General features: G+C 39.0%; 2 protein-coding genes across 3 annotated transcripts; both read left to right on the top strand.

Moving 5' to 3' along the window:
- Window positions 1–470: 470 nt before the first annotated feature.
- On the top strand, window positions 471–3173 carry LOC137184644 (glucose-induced degradation protein 8-B homolog). Its single transcript, XM_067592506.1, has 5 exons — window positions 471–593; window positions 966–1095; window positions 1189–1385; window positions 1520–1717; window positions 2030–3173. The coding sequence occupies exons 2-5, from the start codon at window positions 978–980 to the stop codon at window positions 2201–2203; spliced, it is 687 nt and encodes a 228-aa protein (XP_067448607.1). The 5' UTR covers window positions 471–593; window positions 966–977; the 3' UTR covers window positions 2204–3173.
- Window positions 3174–4781: 1608 nt separating this feature from the next.
- Window positions 4782–13738, top strand: slc17a9b (solute carrier family 17 member 9b). 2 transcript variants are annotated; one of them, XM_067592505.1, is made up of 14 exons: window positions 4782–5351; window positions 5471–5667; window positions 6579–6776; window positions 7375–7514; window positions 8733–8832; window positions 8954–9084; window positions 9204–9300; window positions 10159–10255; window positions 11141–11228; window positions 11367–11401; window positions 11525–11640; window positions 12770–12825; window positions 12975–13004; window positions 13418–13738. In XM_067592505.1, the coding sequence occupies exons 2-14, from the start codon at window positions 5534–5536 to the stop codon at window positions 13594–13596; spliced, it is 1401 nt and encodes a 466-aa protein (XP_067448606.1). In that variant the 5' UTR covers window positions 4782–5351; window positions 5471–5533; the 3' UTR covers window positions 13597–13738. The 2 variants fall into 2 exon arrangements, with proteins under 2 accessions (XP_067448606.1, XP_067448605.1); XM_067592504.1 differs by having other exon boundaries at window positions 4783–5667.
- Window positions 13739–14043: the final 305 nt, after the last annotated feature.

Below are 14043 nucleotides of genomic sequence, written 5' to 3'. Positions count from 1 at the left end.
TTTAGCAAACTGGAAAAGATGTGCAAGACATCTAGCCAAGGGGTACCACCACTCTTTTTCTTACAATAGAAGAGCAGATCAAAACTCAAAAATTCAAAAATCACTATTCAAAAATGTTGTTGCATTCTTCACATTCAATAACTAAAATAATTGAAATAATTGTGGATGTTATGTTCTCTTGTTTTAGCTAATTTAGTACCATAATATAGTATGTTTGTGAATGTTTTTTCTCCATAAACAAACGGAGTAAAACCTAAAGAATGCACTCTCTCTCTGCTCTCTGAAAGCTTCATTAATCACCCATTTATTAATGACTGATGAGGTGTTCATGAATACAAAAATAGATTTGAGAGGTTACTGTGAAGGGTCAGAATATGAGCAGTGTGTAAGAGTTAAAAAAAGCTGTGTGGAGTATTTTGAATGTGTAGGTAAGGTAAATTTACTGTAGGGGACAGCAGCACCACGTAACGTGTAGTTGGCGGTACCGGAAATAAGGAAACGAAAGGAGAAGAAGAAGAAGAAGACGAAGAAGAAGAGCCTCCCCCGTCGCTAGCTAGCTAGCTACTGCTGGGAAGTAGCGACAACATTTTCAGGTATTGTGAATAAAGTAACCATTATATTTACATAAGACTGTAGATGTATATTGATGTAAGACAATCAAATAAAAAAGCTCTCGTTCCGGATGTCTGTGTGCGATATAAATGCGCCAAAAGGGGGAAGTTGTCTTTGTTTTGGTCCGTGTTGACGAAAGTCAGGCTTTAATGTTGTGTTTTCATGAAAGGCCCAAACTGTTGTGACTCTGGATTTCCGGTCCCTTCTTGCTGTCAAACTGAAGAGCTAATTACCAAAACAGTTATAACGTTATATTATTATTCACCGTACCACGAGTTCAATATTGTCCGTGTCTGAGATGTTATTCTGTCATCACACAACACTCACAACATAAACATTCCCTTTATCTTCAGGATATCATCATAATGAGTTATGCAGAGAAGCCGGACGACATAACGAGGGAAGAGTGGATGGATAAACTCAACAATGTCCACATTCAGAGAGCTGATATGAACAGGCTCATCATGAACTACTTGGTAACAGGTAAAGTGTTTTTTGGTGTTCAAAGTTTGTTTTCAGTTCTCTATAAAGATCAACTGTGTGTGCAGGGTTTTCACCAAGGTTTCTGCTCAACAGAGGGCTTCAAGGAAGCAGCAGAGAAGTTCAGGATGGAGTCTGGTATAGAGCCTAGTGTGGACTTGGATTCCCTTGATGAAAGGATTAAGATCAGAGAGATGATCCTGAAGGGACAGATCCAGGATGCTATTGCACTGATCAACAGTCTGCATCCAGAACTGCTGGATACCAACCGTTACCTCTACTTTCACCTACAGGTAAAATAAAATACAGCGCTTATCATTTACCACTTATAGTTTTTCTAGTGTGTACCATGTGCGTTTGTACTGCATGTCTTACAACATTCTGTTGTTTTCACTCCCCATTGCACCCGTGGCATTTGTGTTTGTAGCAGCAGCATCTGATTGAGCTGATTCGTTTGAGGGAGACCGAAGCTGCCCTTGAATTTGCCCAGTCACAGTTGGCAGAGCAGGGGGAGGAGAGCCGAGAATGTCTGACCGAGATGGAGAGGACACTGGCCCTGCTGGCATTTGATAACCCCGAAGAGTCACCTTTTGGAGATCTGCTCAATATGATGCAGAGACAAAAGGTAGGGTCAAACTATAAAAGTAAAGCTTGTACCTGGAGATGATCATCCTACACTAAACTATAAAAGTAGTTTTTGGCAGCATGAGTACACTGTTAGTGCTGCAGTTTTTCACCCACATTGTGGCAACTGATTTTCACTTTTTAATAGTCAAATTAATTACACATGAATTCCCTGATTTGTTTGGGGGTGGGAGCTTCATGTCATTACTGAAGGTATAGAAAATTAATTGGTGAGATTAACTATCTATGATCCACTGTTCCATAGTCAAAGTATACAAAGCAATAACATTACAACTATTTCTTTGTCTTTCAGATATGGAGTGAAGTGAACCAGTCTGTGCTAGACTATGAAAACAGGGAGTCAACACCCAAGCTGGCCAAGCTCCTGAAGCTACTGCTGTGGGCCCAAAACGAACTCGACCAAAAGAAAGTGAAGTATCCCAAAATGACAGACCTCAGCAAGGGAACAATTGAAGACCCAAAATAAGGACCCTAAGTGAAAACATACCAGAGCATTACAAAATGGACACATTTCCTTTATCTATTTATACCCCAAGAAACTGACTCATATATAGTACAACCTTTTCTTTTTTGTAAGGGTTGCTTTTTGATACTTTAATAACTTAGAATGTGCAAACTGGATTGATGGCATTTCAAAATGACCACTCACACGCAATTAACATGCAGACCATTATTTTACTTGGTATTATAATTTACATATTTGTTTATGTAAAATTAGTATAGATTTTTTTTTCTTTTTGCATATTTCAGTTACACTAGTTTTTCTGTCTGTTGGCAGGGAAAGTTGGCAGAGGAGGGTGTGAATAAAGCCTAAATTAGGCTGTCACTTTCTGTGTGTGACCACTTAGAAGGGGCTAAGTTTGATGTTCAGGGAAAATGATTGGCTCAGTGTGCACTGCCTCATACAAACATATACTTTTCCTTACAAAAAACATACACATTTCATGTAGTAGTCTTTCAGTTTAGTAGTCTATGTGATGGCAATAGCCAGAACAAGATACTTGGGATGTTTAAGACTACTGTGACTGTAAATTCAACTTTAGATTCTTACTGCATTATGGCTTGAAACATTACAAAAAGATGCTTACAGTGAGATTAACAAAGACAAGATACATACATACAAGCTATACATGATGGTAGTAATTAACAAGTGGGACAAGGCAAGATTCCTGGGAAGCTAAAAACTTTGCAGCAGATTGTGACTGTGCAAGCTTAAAGGCAGCCTCAGTTTCATACTGTTATAAAATATCAAAAGATATTAAAAGATGTGAATGGATAAATCTATGTCCACAGACATGGAGATACTTTTACGGATGGATTATTTATGGAATGAGTAGCTCTTTTGCGAAATTTGATGTGCTTTTTTTGCTGGAATATTATTTTGCAATAAAAGTGAATTTTAAAACTGGGCAAGTAATAAAGGACATTTAAGCTTGGAGTGTTTTCAATTCTGGATATTCCAAAGTGATACTGTACAGCAGCAGAGGTGGAAAGTAATTGGTTACATTTACTTGAATACCATACTTAAGTACAGATATATGGTACTTGTACTTAAGTGTTTCTATTTTGTGGTATTTAATACTTCTACTTCACTACATTTGAGAGAGAAATATTGTACTTTTGACTCCATGACATCTGTCTGACAGCTAGTTACTACAGCTTATTTTAATTTTAATATTTACAATTTACAATACAATATAATTAACTTATATGAAGCATTGTTATAGATTAAACTGACCAATTACCTTAGTCGCTCAAATTAGCTCTACAACAACCAGATACAAGATTACATGCTAATGCATCAGTAACAGTATTCCAATGACATATACATGATACACACTATGACAGAAGCCATTCTATTTAATGAGCAGTAGTGGAGGAAGTATTTAGATCCTTCACTTACTTTAAAGTAGTAATGCTGCAATATAAAAATATTTAATTACAAGTAGAAGTCCTGCATTGATAATGTCACTTAAGTATAAGTACATATAAGTTTTATTAGCTAAATGTACTTTAAGTGTCAAAAGTAAAAGTACTCATAAGGCAGAAAATGTCCCCTGTAAATTATTGGATTAATATTACTGATACAAGTAGTTGGTCAAAGTTGGTCGGTGTGGAGCTAATTTTAACAATTTTATATATTGTTTGGTAGTTTAATGTATAACTGCAGAATATTTCATAAGATCATGACATGTTTCATGTGTAAAATTTAACTAAAGGTGTTAAATATAGTAAAGTATAGTATTTACTCTGAATTGTAATGTCAGAATCAGAATCATCTTTACTGGTCAAGTATATTTATGCATGCAAGGAATTTGACTTTGGTTTAGTGGCTCTCAGTGTATTCACACACAACACAACAATCTTCAGATAGATATACAAGGAATGACTATATGCAGGTGAAACTGTTTCTGTGAATGATACAAATAGTGCAAAGAAGTGAAGAGTGCACAGAGTGCTGAGATAAATATTGAATGGTAAAAAAAAGTGACATTTTACTTTATATACATATAATAGGTAGTTATGTACAGTATACAGCCTGTTCAAATATACAGTAATGAATGACATGTATTGCACATTTTGCATTTTAGACTAAAATAAGTATATATAATTTGCAGGTGCAGTGGGTACTATAGTAATGTAGCCTACAGTACTTGAGTAAATGTACTTATTACATTGCATCACTATTTATTTCTCTTTAGCATCAAAAAGTACATTTTGCTCATAATATGTACTTTTACTTGAATAAAATTTTGAATGACTTTTGTGATGGAGTTTTTTTTTTTAATTTAGATTGTGGTATTTTAACTTTAGTAAAGGATGTTATTCTTCATTATTCTATTTCATTTTGTTATTTGTTACTTATCTGTATATGTAGCTATATTTTTTAACAGCAACATCAAGTCTGTTTATGTACATTTTTTGTTTTTATTTCACACTTGCTTCGGCAATGTAAACCAGTGGTTCTCAAACTTTTTCACGTCAAGAACCCCTAAACTGACATAAATTAAACCACGGATCCCCATTTGATAAGATGTCCCAGGGGTCCCCCATCTGATAAGATTTCTGAGTACTTCTTCCATCAGCAGCTGCTAAAAGTTGTGCTGAATGCAGACTCTTACATAACGACTGCCTGCTAACTCATGTATCCAGGGGCAGAGGGACCACTCAAAACAACCTTGCAGGCACTGCGCATATCTCTGCCCCGCAGCCTGACAGCCACAGCAGCTTCTCAGCACTGACACCATCGCGTCTTCATCAGGAGGCAAGGACAGGTCAGGGAGGAGAGTACATCCTGGTGCTCTAATGATGCTCCCACAGTTACATTTCTAAATTGCACCGTCATGACTGAAGAGGGACCGGAGCCAGAGGCGCCTCTCGGGTGGTTTGGATGATGCTGTAATGGATGAATCAGCTGACTAGACAGTTGAAGCCGGTTTAGAAACATACTAAATCACTTCCTGATTAACCCTACCGATCACAAGAAGAACTGCGTGGCTGTGCGGGAGCAGGAGGAGGAGGCTGGGGAGAAAAACTGACACGTGGATTACTCCTCCTCGGGCACCAGGAAAAACAAGACTCCCTCCTCCAGCTCAGTTCCGTCACCATCGCTTGTTAGTCCAGGATATGGATTTAAATCTCGAGATATAACACTTTATGAAAAGGTTTATTTGTTTGTTTGTTTGTTTTGCCAGCCCCCCTTCAACGTTTACTTTTCTGTCTGATCGACCAGGAAAGAGATCGAAAGTAACATAGCAGAAGCGGTTGAAAGGAGGCTGCTGTTACCTCGCGTTGAATGGCAGTTATTCAAAAATATGGCAAGAACTATAGTCCAGATTTGGCCTGTCACAAGGAAAACCATCCGTCTGACAAGATCGGAGTACCTGGATGTCATAAGAAGTGGCCTGAACACAACACCAACTGGTCGAGGTAACATTTCACACCCTGATAGAAACAGTACATTCAACAGTGCTAATTGATTTTCGTGTTTACTCATATTTCAGCAACTGCCATCAATTATCCCCCAAAGCTCCCAAAGATAACCTATCTATATTTATGCTTTTTACTAACTCATGTCTTAAAAGCCGAAAGGCCCTGCATCAGGACTTTAAGCACATCTGAGCCTTTTTGTTATTAAAGTGCTTCTATGTGGCAGTTAGTGAAATGACACGTGTCATCTATTCGTTTGATGGCTCCATAACGTTTCTTTTTTATGTAGTTAGTTTTATTTCCACATATGTCAACTGGTTTGTAAAGAAGGAAGTAAGTCGTACTTCCTTAAAGAAACATGATTAAAAGATAAATAAATTATATAGTTGTGACAGTATACTCTTAAGGTAATTTCCTTTCTTTGGGGCGGGTTTTCTCTAAACCAGTGGTTGTCAAGGTGAGGTCCCGGGACCCCGGGGGTCCTTGAGGGGGTCCCTAGCAAAAACAGGGAATCATTTATTTTCACTCTAAGTAAGACAATGACACAGTGTATGACTATTTTGGTTATGGGTTTCATACTCTTTCTGTAATAAACATTTAAAAGCAAAAATCTTATCAGATGGGGAACCATGGGACAAAATCTTATCAAATGGGGGTCTAATTTGTGTCAGTTTAGGGGTCCTTGACGTGAAAAAGTTTGAGAACCACTGCTCTGAACCATAACAATGTAATAACTCTCATCTTCACTTTAATGAAGCCATTTTAGCCCCTGCTCAATCTAGTTAAGAGTGCAACCACATTCAGGGCTGTAATTCCCTCCCCCCAGTTTGATAACTCTTTGTAAGTCCAAAGTTTGCACCCAAATGTTGTCTACGTGTAACTTCAATCCATTCTGCTTCCCTCCTGTGCAGACCAGTGGCGAGGGTATGGACGGTGGTGCTACTGCTTGGGACATGCCTCCTATACTGTGCCCGAGTTGCAATGCCCATTTGTGCCGTCAGTATGTCAGAGCAGTTCAGCTGGAGCAAGAGGGAGTCCGGCATGGTTCTGGGCAGCTTCTTCTGGGGCTACTGCTTCACCCAGGTGTTTGGAGGCTACGTCAGTGACCGGTGGGCAGCCCTTTGAGCTTAAACAGTAGTCATGCCGTGAGATAACAGTGGTGTGAGGATACAGAATTCAGCTGTGTCTACAGTACTGTGTTATCAGTAATGTGACGCTAGTCTTCGATTAACACCGGTTTTCCTTTCACGGCCTTTCAACTGTCATTTGCCAGTACATTACTGCCACTGATGCGAATAGCCAAGCTTTGTTTGCTCAGTCTGGACAGATAATGCAGCTGATAAAACTAGATGTCCTCTTTGTACTATCATGTTGTTAACTCTTGAAAGCTCATAATGTCATAAACTGATAGGCTGCTTATGTGTTTGAAGAGTTTTATTCAATCCACAATGTTCACCTCAAAGTTAATTGTCCAGAATTATTCCTCAAAATGCTCATTTTGTCTGTAGATATATTAAAATCATATAACTTTAACTTCCATAGTGTCTAACTTTAGTGATACTTTTACTAGATTTATTTTTCTAGCAGAATTGCACGTCTCATTTTCAGGAGTTCACAAGTCATCCAAGAGATCACAACCTAAGTAATAAGCAGCTCTCTGATCAATCAGAAGTTAAAGCCAGTACAATCTGTATTCTGTGTCCACAGGGTGGGTGGGGAGAAGGTCCTCCTGCTGTCTGCAGCAGCCTGGGGGTCGATGACAGCCTTCACCCCCATCTTGGCTCATTTCTGCTCCCAGCCAATCCTCTCCATGACTCTGGCCCGCTTCCTCATGGGTCTGTTGCAAGGTGAGATGAGTGGCTTTTTAAAAAGTGTGCAAGATGAATTTCAACTTGAGAATAAGTCACAGAGGTCAAACATAATTCTCTTAAAACTTTTTTTCTCTTACCAGACATTGAGAAAACTAGTCTTTACTTTTTTCAAGGACATCATTGTTCAACATATTTAAAATGTCTGCTACTTAGTGTCTGGCTTTGATTTGATAACAAAATCACACTTGTCACTATTAATGCATAAAATGATGCGGTCCCTAAATATACAGTATCTCAGATCTATTTGCTCCATACAAACCACCCTGCACCCTTTGCTTAAAGTGAGCAGAACGTCTTGTTATACTACGTATTCACACAAAATAATTTGGATGCAGTGTCATTTCACATACCGCTTTGTGTCCTATGCCTAAGCTTGCTGTCTGTGTCAGGGCATTAGATACAGACAACATAAAAGCACACACATATTAAAGTCTGAGTCAATTGTGCTGTTTGTCTTTTCTGTTATGATTAAAATGTGTCACTTTGTATTGCATTCTCATCTAAAACCAGTGAAAAGCCCATTAAGAATTAAAACTGATCTGATTTGAAGGTATTCCACTGCCAAGATAACAATGTAGCATTGAAACCACTGTCACATTACATTTTCATATTTTAAGTTTGATCACAGCAGGAGATTCCACATCTTTGTTACTTCAATCTGAACCCTGCAGCTGTGTCTGCTTTGGTAAAAGTACAGATTCTATGTAGTACCACAGGCCTCTTTTACAAGACAAGCATTTGTATTTTCATTTGTATTTCATCTAAAAGGGGAAATGGATGACTTATTGAGTATAACTATATAACTATATATATATATATATATATGTAAAACTACAACTATATGACATATGAATAACAGCATCATTTATTTGTCATTTGGTTATTTGGCTTGAGAACAGGAATTAATATTCTTCACAGGCAGGGTGATTTAGGACTGTCATAAAATGACTTTTGGCTGCATGCTCATGTTCCAAAACACAGGTGCTCCTGTTTCTGGATTTTAAATCATTCAGCTGCTGCCAAATTATTTGCCACGTTATTCACATTGCTAAAAAAAATCTCACCGTCAACTTTTGTATATGTTTGTTTTGTGCAATGAAGTAGTGAAGTGTATAGATTGCTTGCCTCTTTTAATTCTTTTTGGCATTTTCTTTCTAAACACTGATCAATTGTATTTCTCTGTCTTGATTTTAGGAGTTCATTACCCTTCCTTGGCGAGTCTGTGCTCTCAAAAGGTGGTGGAGAGTGAGAGAGGCTTCCTCATGAGCACCGTGGGTAGTGGCTCCTACCTGGGGTGAGTCAAGTCTTACGCAATAAATGGGGAATGCTGGGAACGTGTCGAGTGTTTTCTCTGTACTTTCTTATAATGTTGAAATATCTGACTTGTCATGTCTTGTTGTGACTTTTTTTTACAGCACCCTGGTGATCGGAGGGGCTGGCTCCCTCATGCTGGACCTGTACGGTTGGGAGAGTGTTTTCTATGTGTCTGGTCTGCTCTCAGTCCTGTGGGCCTACTGCATGTGGAAATATCTACTCAAAGGAGAAGGCAAGTGAATCTTTAACTGTAGTGTCGCTGCATGCTCCTATCTTGTGGCTGCTTATTTGTATAGCTGGAGTCAGTGTCCTCTTGTATACCCATGTGTCTGTGTTCATTTGTGTTTGCAGGGCCTATCATCACCCTAGAGTCCCTAGGAAGTGGTGGGCCCCAGTCCAAACTGACCAAAAGACATTGGTTACGGCTCTTCAAACAACCTGCAGTCTGGTGAGACAAAGATAAAGGGAGTGTGCGTGTGTGTGGGTGTGAGAGTATGGGCAAATTGGTGTGTCTGTGCATGCATTTTGTATTTGTGTGGCTCATTCGCCCATGTTCTGTCGTCATATTCAAATGTAGGAGCAGCTATAATTATGGTTAGACTATACTCCCAATTCTGTCATTTTATGTATTTTGCAACTATGGGAAGATGAGCTGGGTGATGATCTGAAAATGAGAAATTCAGAAGAAGAGTTTAACTGAAAGATTTTAGAAATCTATTAAACATATCTCAAACTTGACAGATCTTAACTTATTTAGGAGATCTCTGTAATACAACCCCTTTCTGTAGACTCTAATGTTATATGTACCAGATTTAAGAATAGCAGGTCTCTGGTTGCCTCAGCTGTCTGTTAATGTCTCTGATATTGAGTTCTTCCATGTCCCTCCAGTCGCTCCCTGTGGCCTAGATATTTATATACTGTACGGCAACTGATACGCTCCATTTACAGTGACAGGGAGAACCTCTGTGCTTTTATTTGATGTATGTGATCTACCTTGAAGGTAACAGATTAGAAGATAGTTTGGTGGCTGTGGGCTTAAAATATACACAAACTCACGAAGCTTTCAACCACACGCTACTCGCCTTAACACTGATATGATTTAGAGAGGAAAATAACAGTCATCACACAGGTAGGAAGGAGGTGAGCTTTTACTCCTGTCAAATTAACAGACATAGCTCAAAGAAATGGGACATTGTCTTTCTCAACAACAGTGAGCAACCTTTTGTATTCCTACACAGTATGTGTAAATATACTTATAATGTATTTATGCTGTCTATTTGTCTCTCTCTTTTAATTCCCCAACAAGTGCTGTGATCGTTACACACCTTTGCACAGCAAGCACCTTCTTCACTCTGTTGTCTTGGCTGCCAACATTCTTTAAAGACACTTTCCCTGACGCCAAGGTAACCACACCACCTTTTTATCGTCCTATTGATCACACATTTGACCTCTGGATCACAGGAAAAAGGGTTAAAAGCAAGAATGACTGGCCTTCACCAAGACTAAGAGTCTAACATCAGCATGCTAATGTGCTCATGGCAACAATGCTAACATGCTGATATTTAGCAGGTATAATGTTTTATCATATTCACCATCTAAGTTCTGCGTGTTTGCATTCTAACATTAGCCAATTGGCACTAAACACAAAGTACAGCTAAGGCCAGTGGGAATGTTGTTTGTCTTTCAGGTATTTGGTCACAAACATGGGCGTAGATTTGTGTATGGACGGTAAGGACATGTCCCTACTAATATCAAGGTGTTGCTGGATTGTCCCTACCAAAAGTAAAAATCAGAGAAAAAATCATGATACAGGTCCAGTTTCAGGCAAGTCAGCAAATGCATATTCAGTAAAGTAAACATTTTGCAGAGTCAGGCTCTTTATGTGTGTATGTGTGTGTGCACATGTGCCTATGAAAGAGAAGAATGACAGAGAGCAAGTGCACATACACAATTATTTTGGCCGTCTGACAAAAAATGTCCTTACCGAAGCTAAAACCAAACCTACGCCCTTGGTAACAAACCAAAGTACTGGACAAATTGAAATTGCTAGAGAAAAACCAAAGTCAGTAGGATTCATCCGTTGGAGTGTCTGTACAAATTTCCATGGCAATCCATCCACTAGTTGTTGAGATAGACTGTATATTTCAGTCTGGACCAAAGCGATGGACCGACTGACATTGTCATAAACAACAGCTGAACACCAACTTTCTATAAACGAACTATGAAACACTTGATGTTCCCTGCTGTTCCTGGTTAAGTTCATTCACTGAAAATACGTTTCCCTCCAGGGTTGGGTGTTCAATGTCATTCCCTGGTTGGTGGCCATTCCCTCATCCCTCTTCAGTGGCTGCCTATCTGACCACCTCATCAGTCAAGGTAGAGCAAACAAACCTCTCTTCACAACTTCCTAAGGGCACCTCAAGAGCACATTTCCAAATGTACTCTAAATGCAGTTTGTTTTTGAAAAAGCAGCAGTGTAATTGCCCGTCCTACTTTGTCTCTTCACCCCACCAGGCTTTGATACAGCCTCAGTGAGGAAGTTGATGCAGGTATAGTACTCAGTCCACAATTTCCACAATGGTCCTCTTTCATTTTCTTTCATGAACTTGTACATAATACCTTCTGTAACATTTTGATTTATGCGTTTTTGTGTGCATTCATCCCTCTCTTAGTTTTTTTCAATGGGTGTTTCCAGTGTGTTTACCCTTCTTCTATGTGGCAACACCACCTTTCCCTGGGCTGTAGCATTTGTGTCTGCCACCATGGGCCTCACCACCTTCAGTCACAGGTACTGGCACCCAAAATCTCCTCACACTCTATCTCTGGCCTTGAAACAACACCTTTTTTGGAGATTTGAATGTGTTATTCTGTGAGGTTCAGTTTGTCAGTTTTGTGTTCATATTGCTGTTTTGTTTTGTATTCTCCCTTTTGCTGATACCATTCAAAACTACTCTGTTTGAGCCTGTTTTCGACTGACTCATATTATGCTGTTTTGCCCACTGAGCTTTTCGAGAGCATCTTGGCAGTGTCCCAACTTATATTAGGCCTGCTGCCAGAAAATTTAGTCAGCTGTTTGACACTCCCTTTATTCGTTCTGGAAAAGGACATGTCTGCTAAAAACAAGTAATAAATATGTACTTTAACTCTCAAAAAAGGCAAAATAATCTCCTAAAACAGATGAGCACTGTAGTTTTTAGCAAACACTACTCAAACAAGAGTAAATAGTACATTTGTTGGGTACATTTTCAACAGCAGATTAATACACATTTGGTGCTGTAGTGAGTATTTATGGCAGCAGGAACATGTATGTGGGATTGACTCAAAATATACTACAGTGGCCCTGTTCGTGCTAATGAAGGAACGTATCACCCAGTGCAACAGTGTGGCTCATTTATGTGTATTTGATAGTTTTTGGACAACAATGGAGCTTTATGACAGAGGCAAATGCTTTGGCTTTATGAACAATAATTGTCAGCAGGATCAATTCATTTTTGGTTTTGGTCTTTACATGGGATTTGTTGATGATAAAAAATAAATATACCAGAAGTATTCTTTAACCTGTGAGTATGTTTGCTTTACTTAATGCCTAAACAAATGATTGCATACAAAAGACAGGTGGTTGAACAGTGTAGGGTGAGCCGTTACTGAGGCAGAACCAAACGATGTGGTAATGTGACCACAAGTATGAGGAAGCCTCAACTCTGCAGTGTGATAAGCTAACGTCCTGTTTCATACTGTATGACCTTATAATGTGTTTTTCTGATAAGTTGTTTGTGAATTTATATTTATATTTTGTTCCTCTAATAATTGATAATAAATAGATTTGTCAAGCTAATTATTAGTCCTTGGGAATGCATATAGAGTCAGTTTTGCACCTTATAAGATGAAATGGCTAATGACACGTATTTCTTCTACAGTGGTGTATCTGTGAATGTTCAAGATCTTGCTCCATCCTGTGCTGGAGCTTTATTTGGTAAGTTTAAAGAATATTACCAAAATTTCTGACAACTTTTTAATACAAAACCCTTTTCTCACTGTCATAACAGATGATTATTTAATCCACAGATGGAATTTTAATAAAGTCTTACATTTTACATGTTTGTGTCCACATTTCTTTTACAGGTGTTATGAATACATGTGGTGCTTTCTCAGGTGAGTTCCTGTGATTTCAGCAGACAGCAACACTAAAAAACAAAACTCTGTGATGAATCTTTCACCAGCAGTTGCTAATTTTTTTTTCTCTATTAAGTGAAATAATTAATCCACTTCTCTAAATTCAGACTTTGAGCTGATGTGTCTGCTGTCAGTCATGTTTCATGGCTCCGAGGTGCCATGCATATTTCATCAAGGAAGCATAATGGAGTTTGTGTCAGATGAATAAAACAGGGAATAGAGGATGACAGACACTCGGTGGTCCAGTGAGGGAGGTCGAATGGACTGTGACATTTTCTCTGTGGAAAACTGAACTGAACTATCACATTGAAGATACTGCGTCCTTTGTTTATACCTTTTAGATAATATACTATTTATGTTGACATGGTGTGTGTATGTGTGTTCCTGTGCAGGGGTCCTAATGGTGTATTTCTCGGGGTATCTCATCGAGACCACAGGCTCGTGGGCGTCTGTGTTTGCCCTCATCACCACAGTCAATCTGCTGGGTCTCTGCACCTTCCTGGCCTTTGCTGAGGCCCGACGGGTCGACATTGACTCTAGTAAGATCCGCCATCACAACATCCACATCTAAATCATTAGTCAACAGAGGGACCAGAGTGCTATTACCCAATGGACGTGCGACCTTGGGCGACCAGCAGCTACGACATTATCAACATTGGAGAACTAGCTGATGGATATCAAGTGATCAAATGATAAAACCTGCATACATACAAGATCTGAGAAACTTTGATTGGCGCCGTGTCTGGTTGAGGAAATACTGCAACAGTAACTGTAAAGCACACAGCAGAGTCTGCACAATGTTACTGAAAAATCTTGTGGAACTAAAGCCTTGAATCCTAAAAGAACACAGCTGTGTTAGAGGATGCTCTGTCAGTTCAGGGAGGATGTGGACCGGTAAAGATTTCAGGAACTACCTCCAGGTCCCAGCTTGTGCAGTACATGATGTTTAAACAGTTCCTGAGTTCCTGTTATGCTTGTTATTTGTTACAGAATGTGTTACTAAGGACTAGCAAAGTCA

The sequence above is a fragment of the Thunnus thynnus genome, chromosome 6, assembly GCF_963924715.1.
Source record: "Thunnus thynnus chromosome 6, fThuThy2.1, whole genome shotgun sequence".
In the NCBI taxonomy this organism is placed as follows: Eukaryota; Metazoa; Chordata; class Actinopteri; order Scombriformes; family Scombridae; genus Thunnus; species Thunnus thynnus.
The sequence above is the reverse complement of the archived record's forward strand: the minus strand, read 5'-3'. Positions and strand labels throughout refer to the sequence as shown.

Coding starts and splice junctions, on each gene's coding strand:
- LOC137184644 (XM_067592506.1), top strand. CDS start 978: ATGAGTTATGCAGAGAAGCCGGACGACATAACGAGGGAAGAGTGGATG. Junction 1,096..1,188: donor CATGAACTACTTGGTAACAG/GTAAAGTGTTTT, acceptor TCTGCTCAACAG/AGGGCTTCAAGGAAGCAGCA. Junction 1,386..1,519: donor ACCTCTACTTTCACCTACAG/GTAAAATAAAAT, acceptor TTGTGTTTGTAG/CAGCAGCATCTGATTGAGCT.
- slc17a9b (XM_067592505.1), top strand. CDS start 5,534: ATGGCAGTTATTCAAAAATATGGCAAGAACTATAGTCCAGATTTGGCC. Junction 8,833..8,953: donor GGTAGTGGCTCCTACCTGGG/GTGAGTCAAGTC, acceptor TTTTTTTTACAG/CACCCTGGTGATCGGAGGGG. Junction 11,402..11,524: donor CAGTGAGGAAGTTGATGCAG/GTATAGTACTCA, acceptor TCCCTCTCTTAG/TTTTTTTCAATGGGTGTTTC.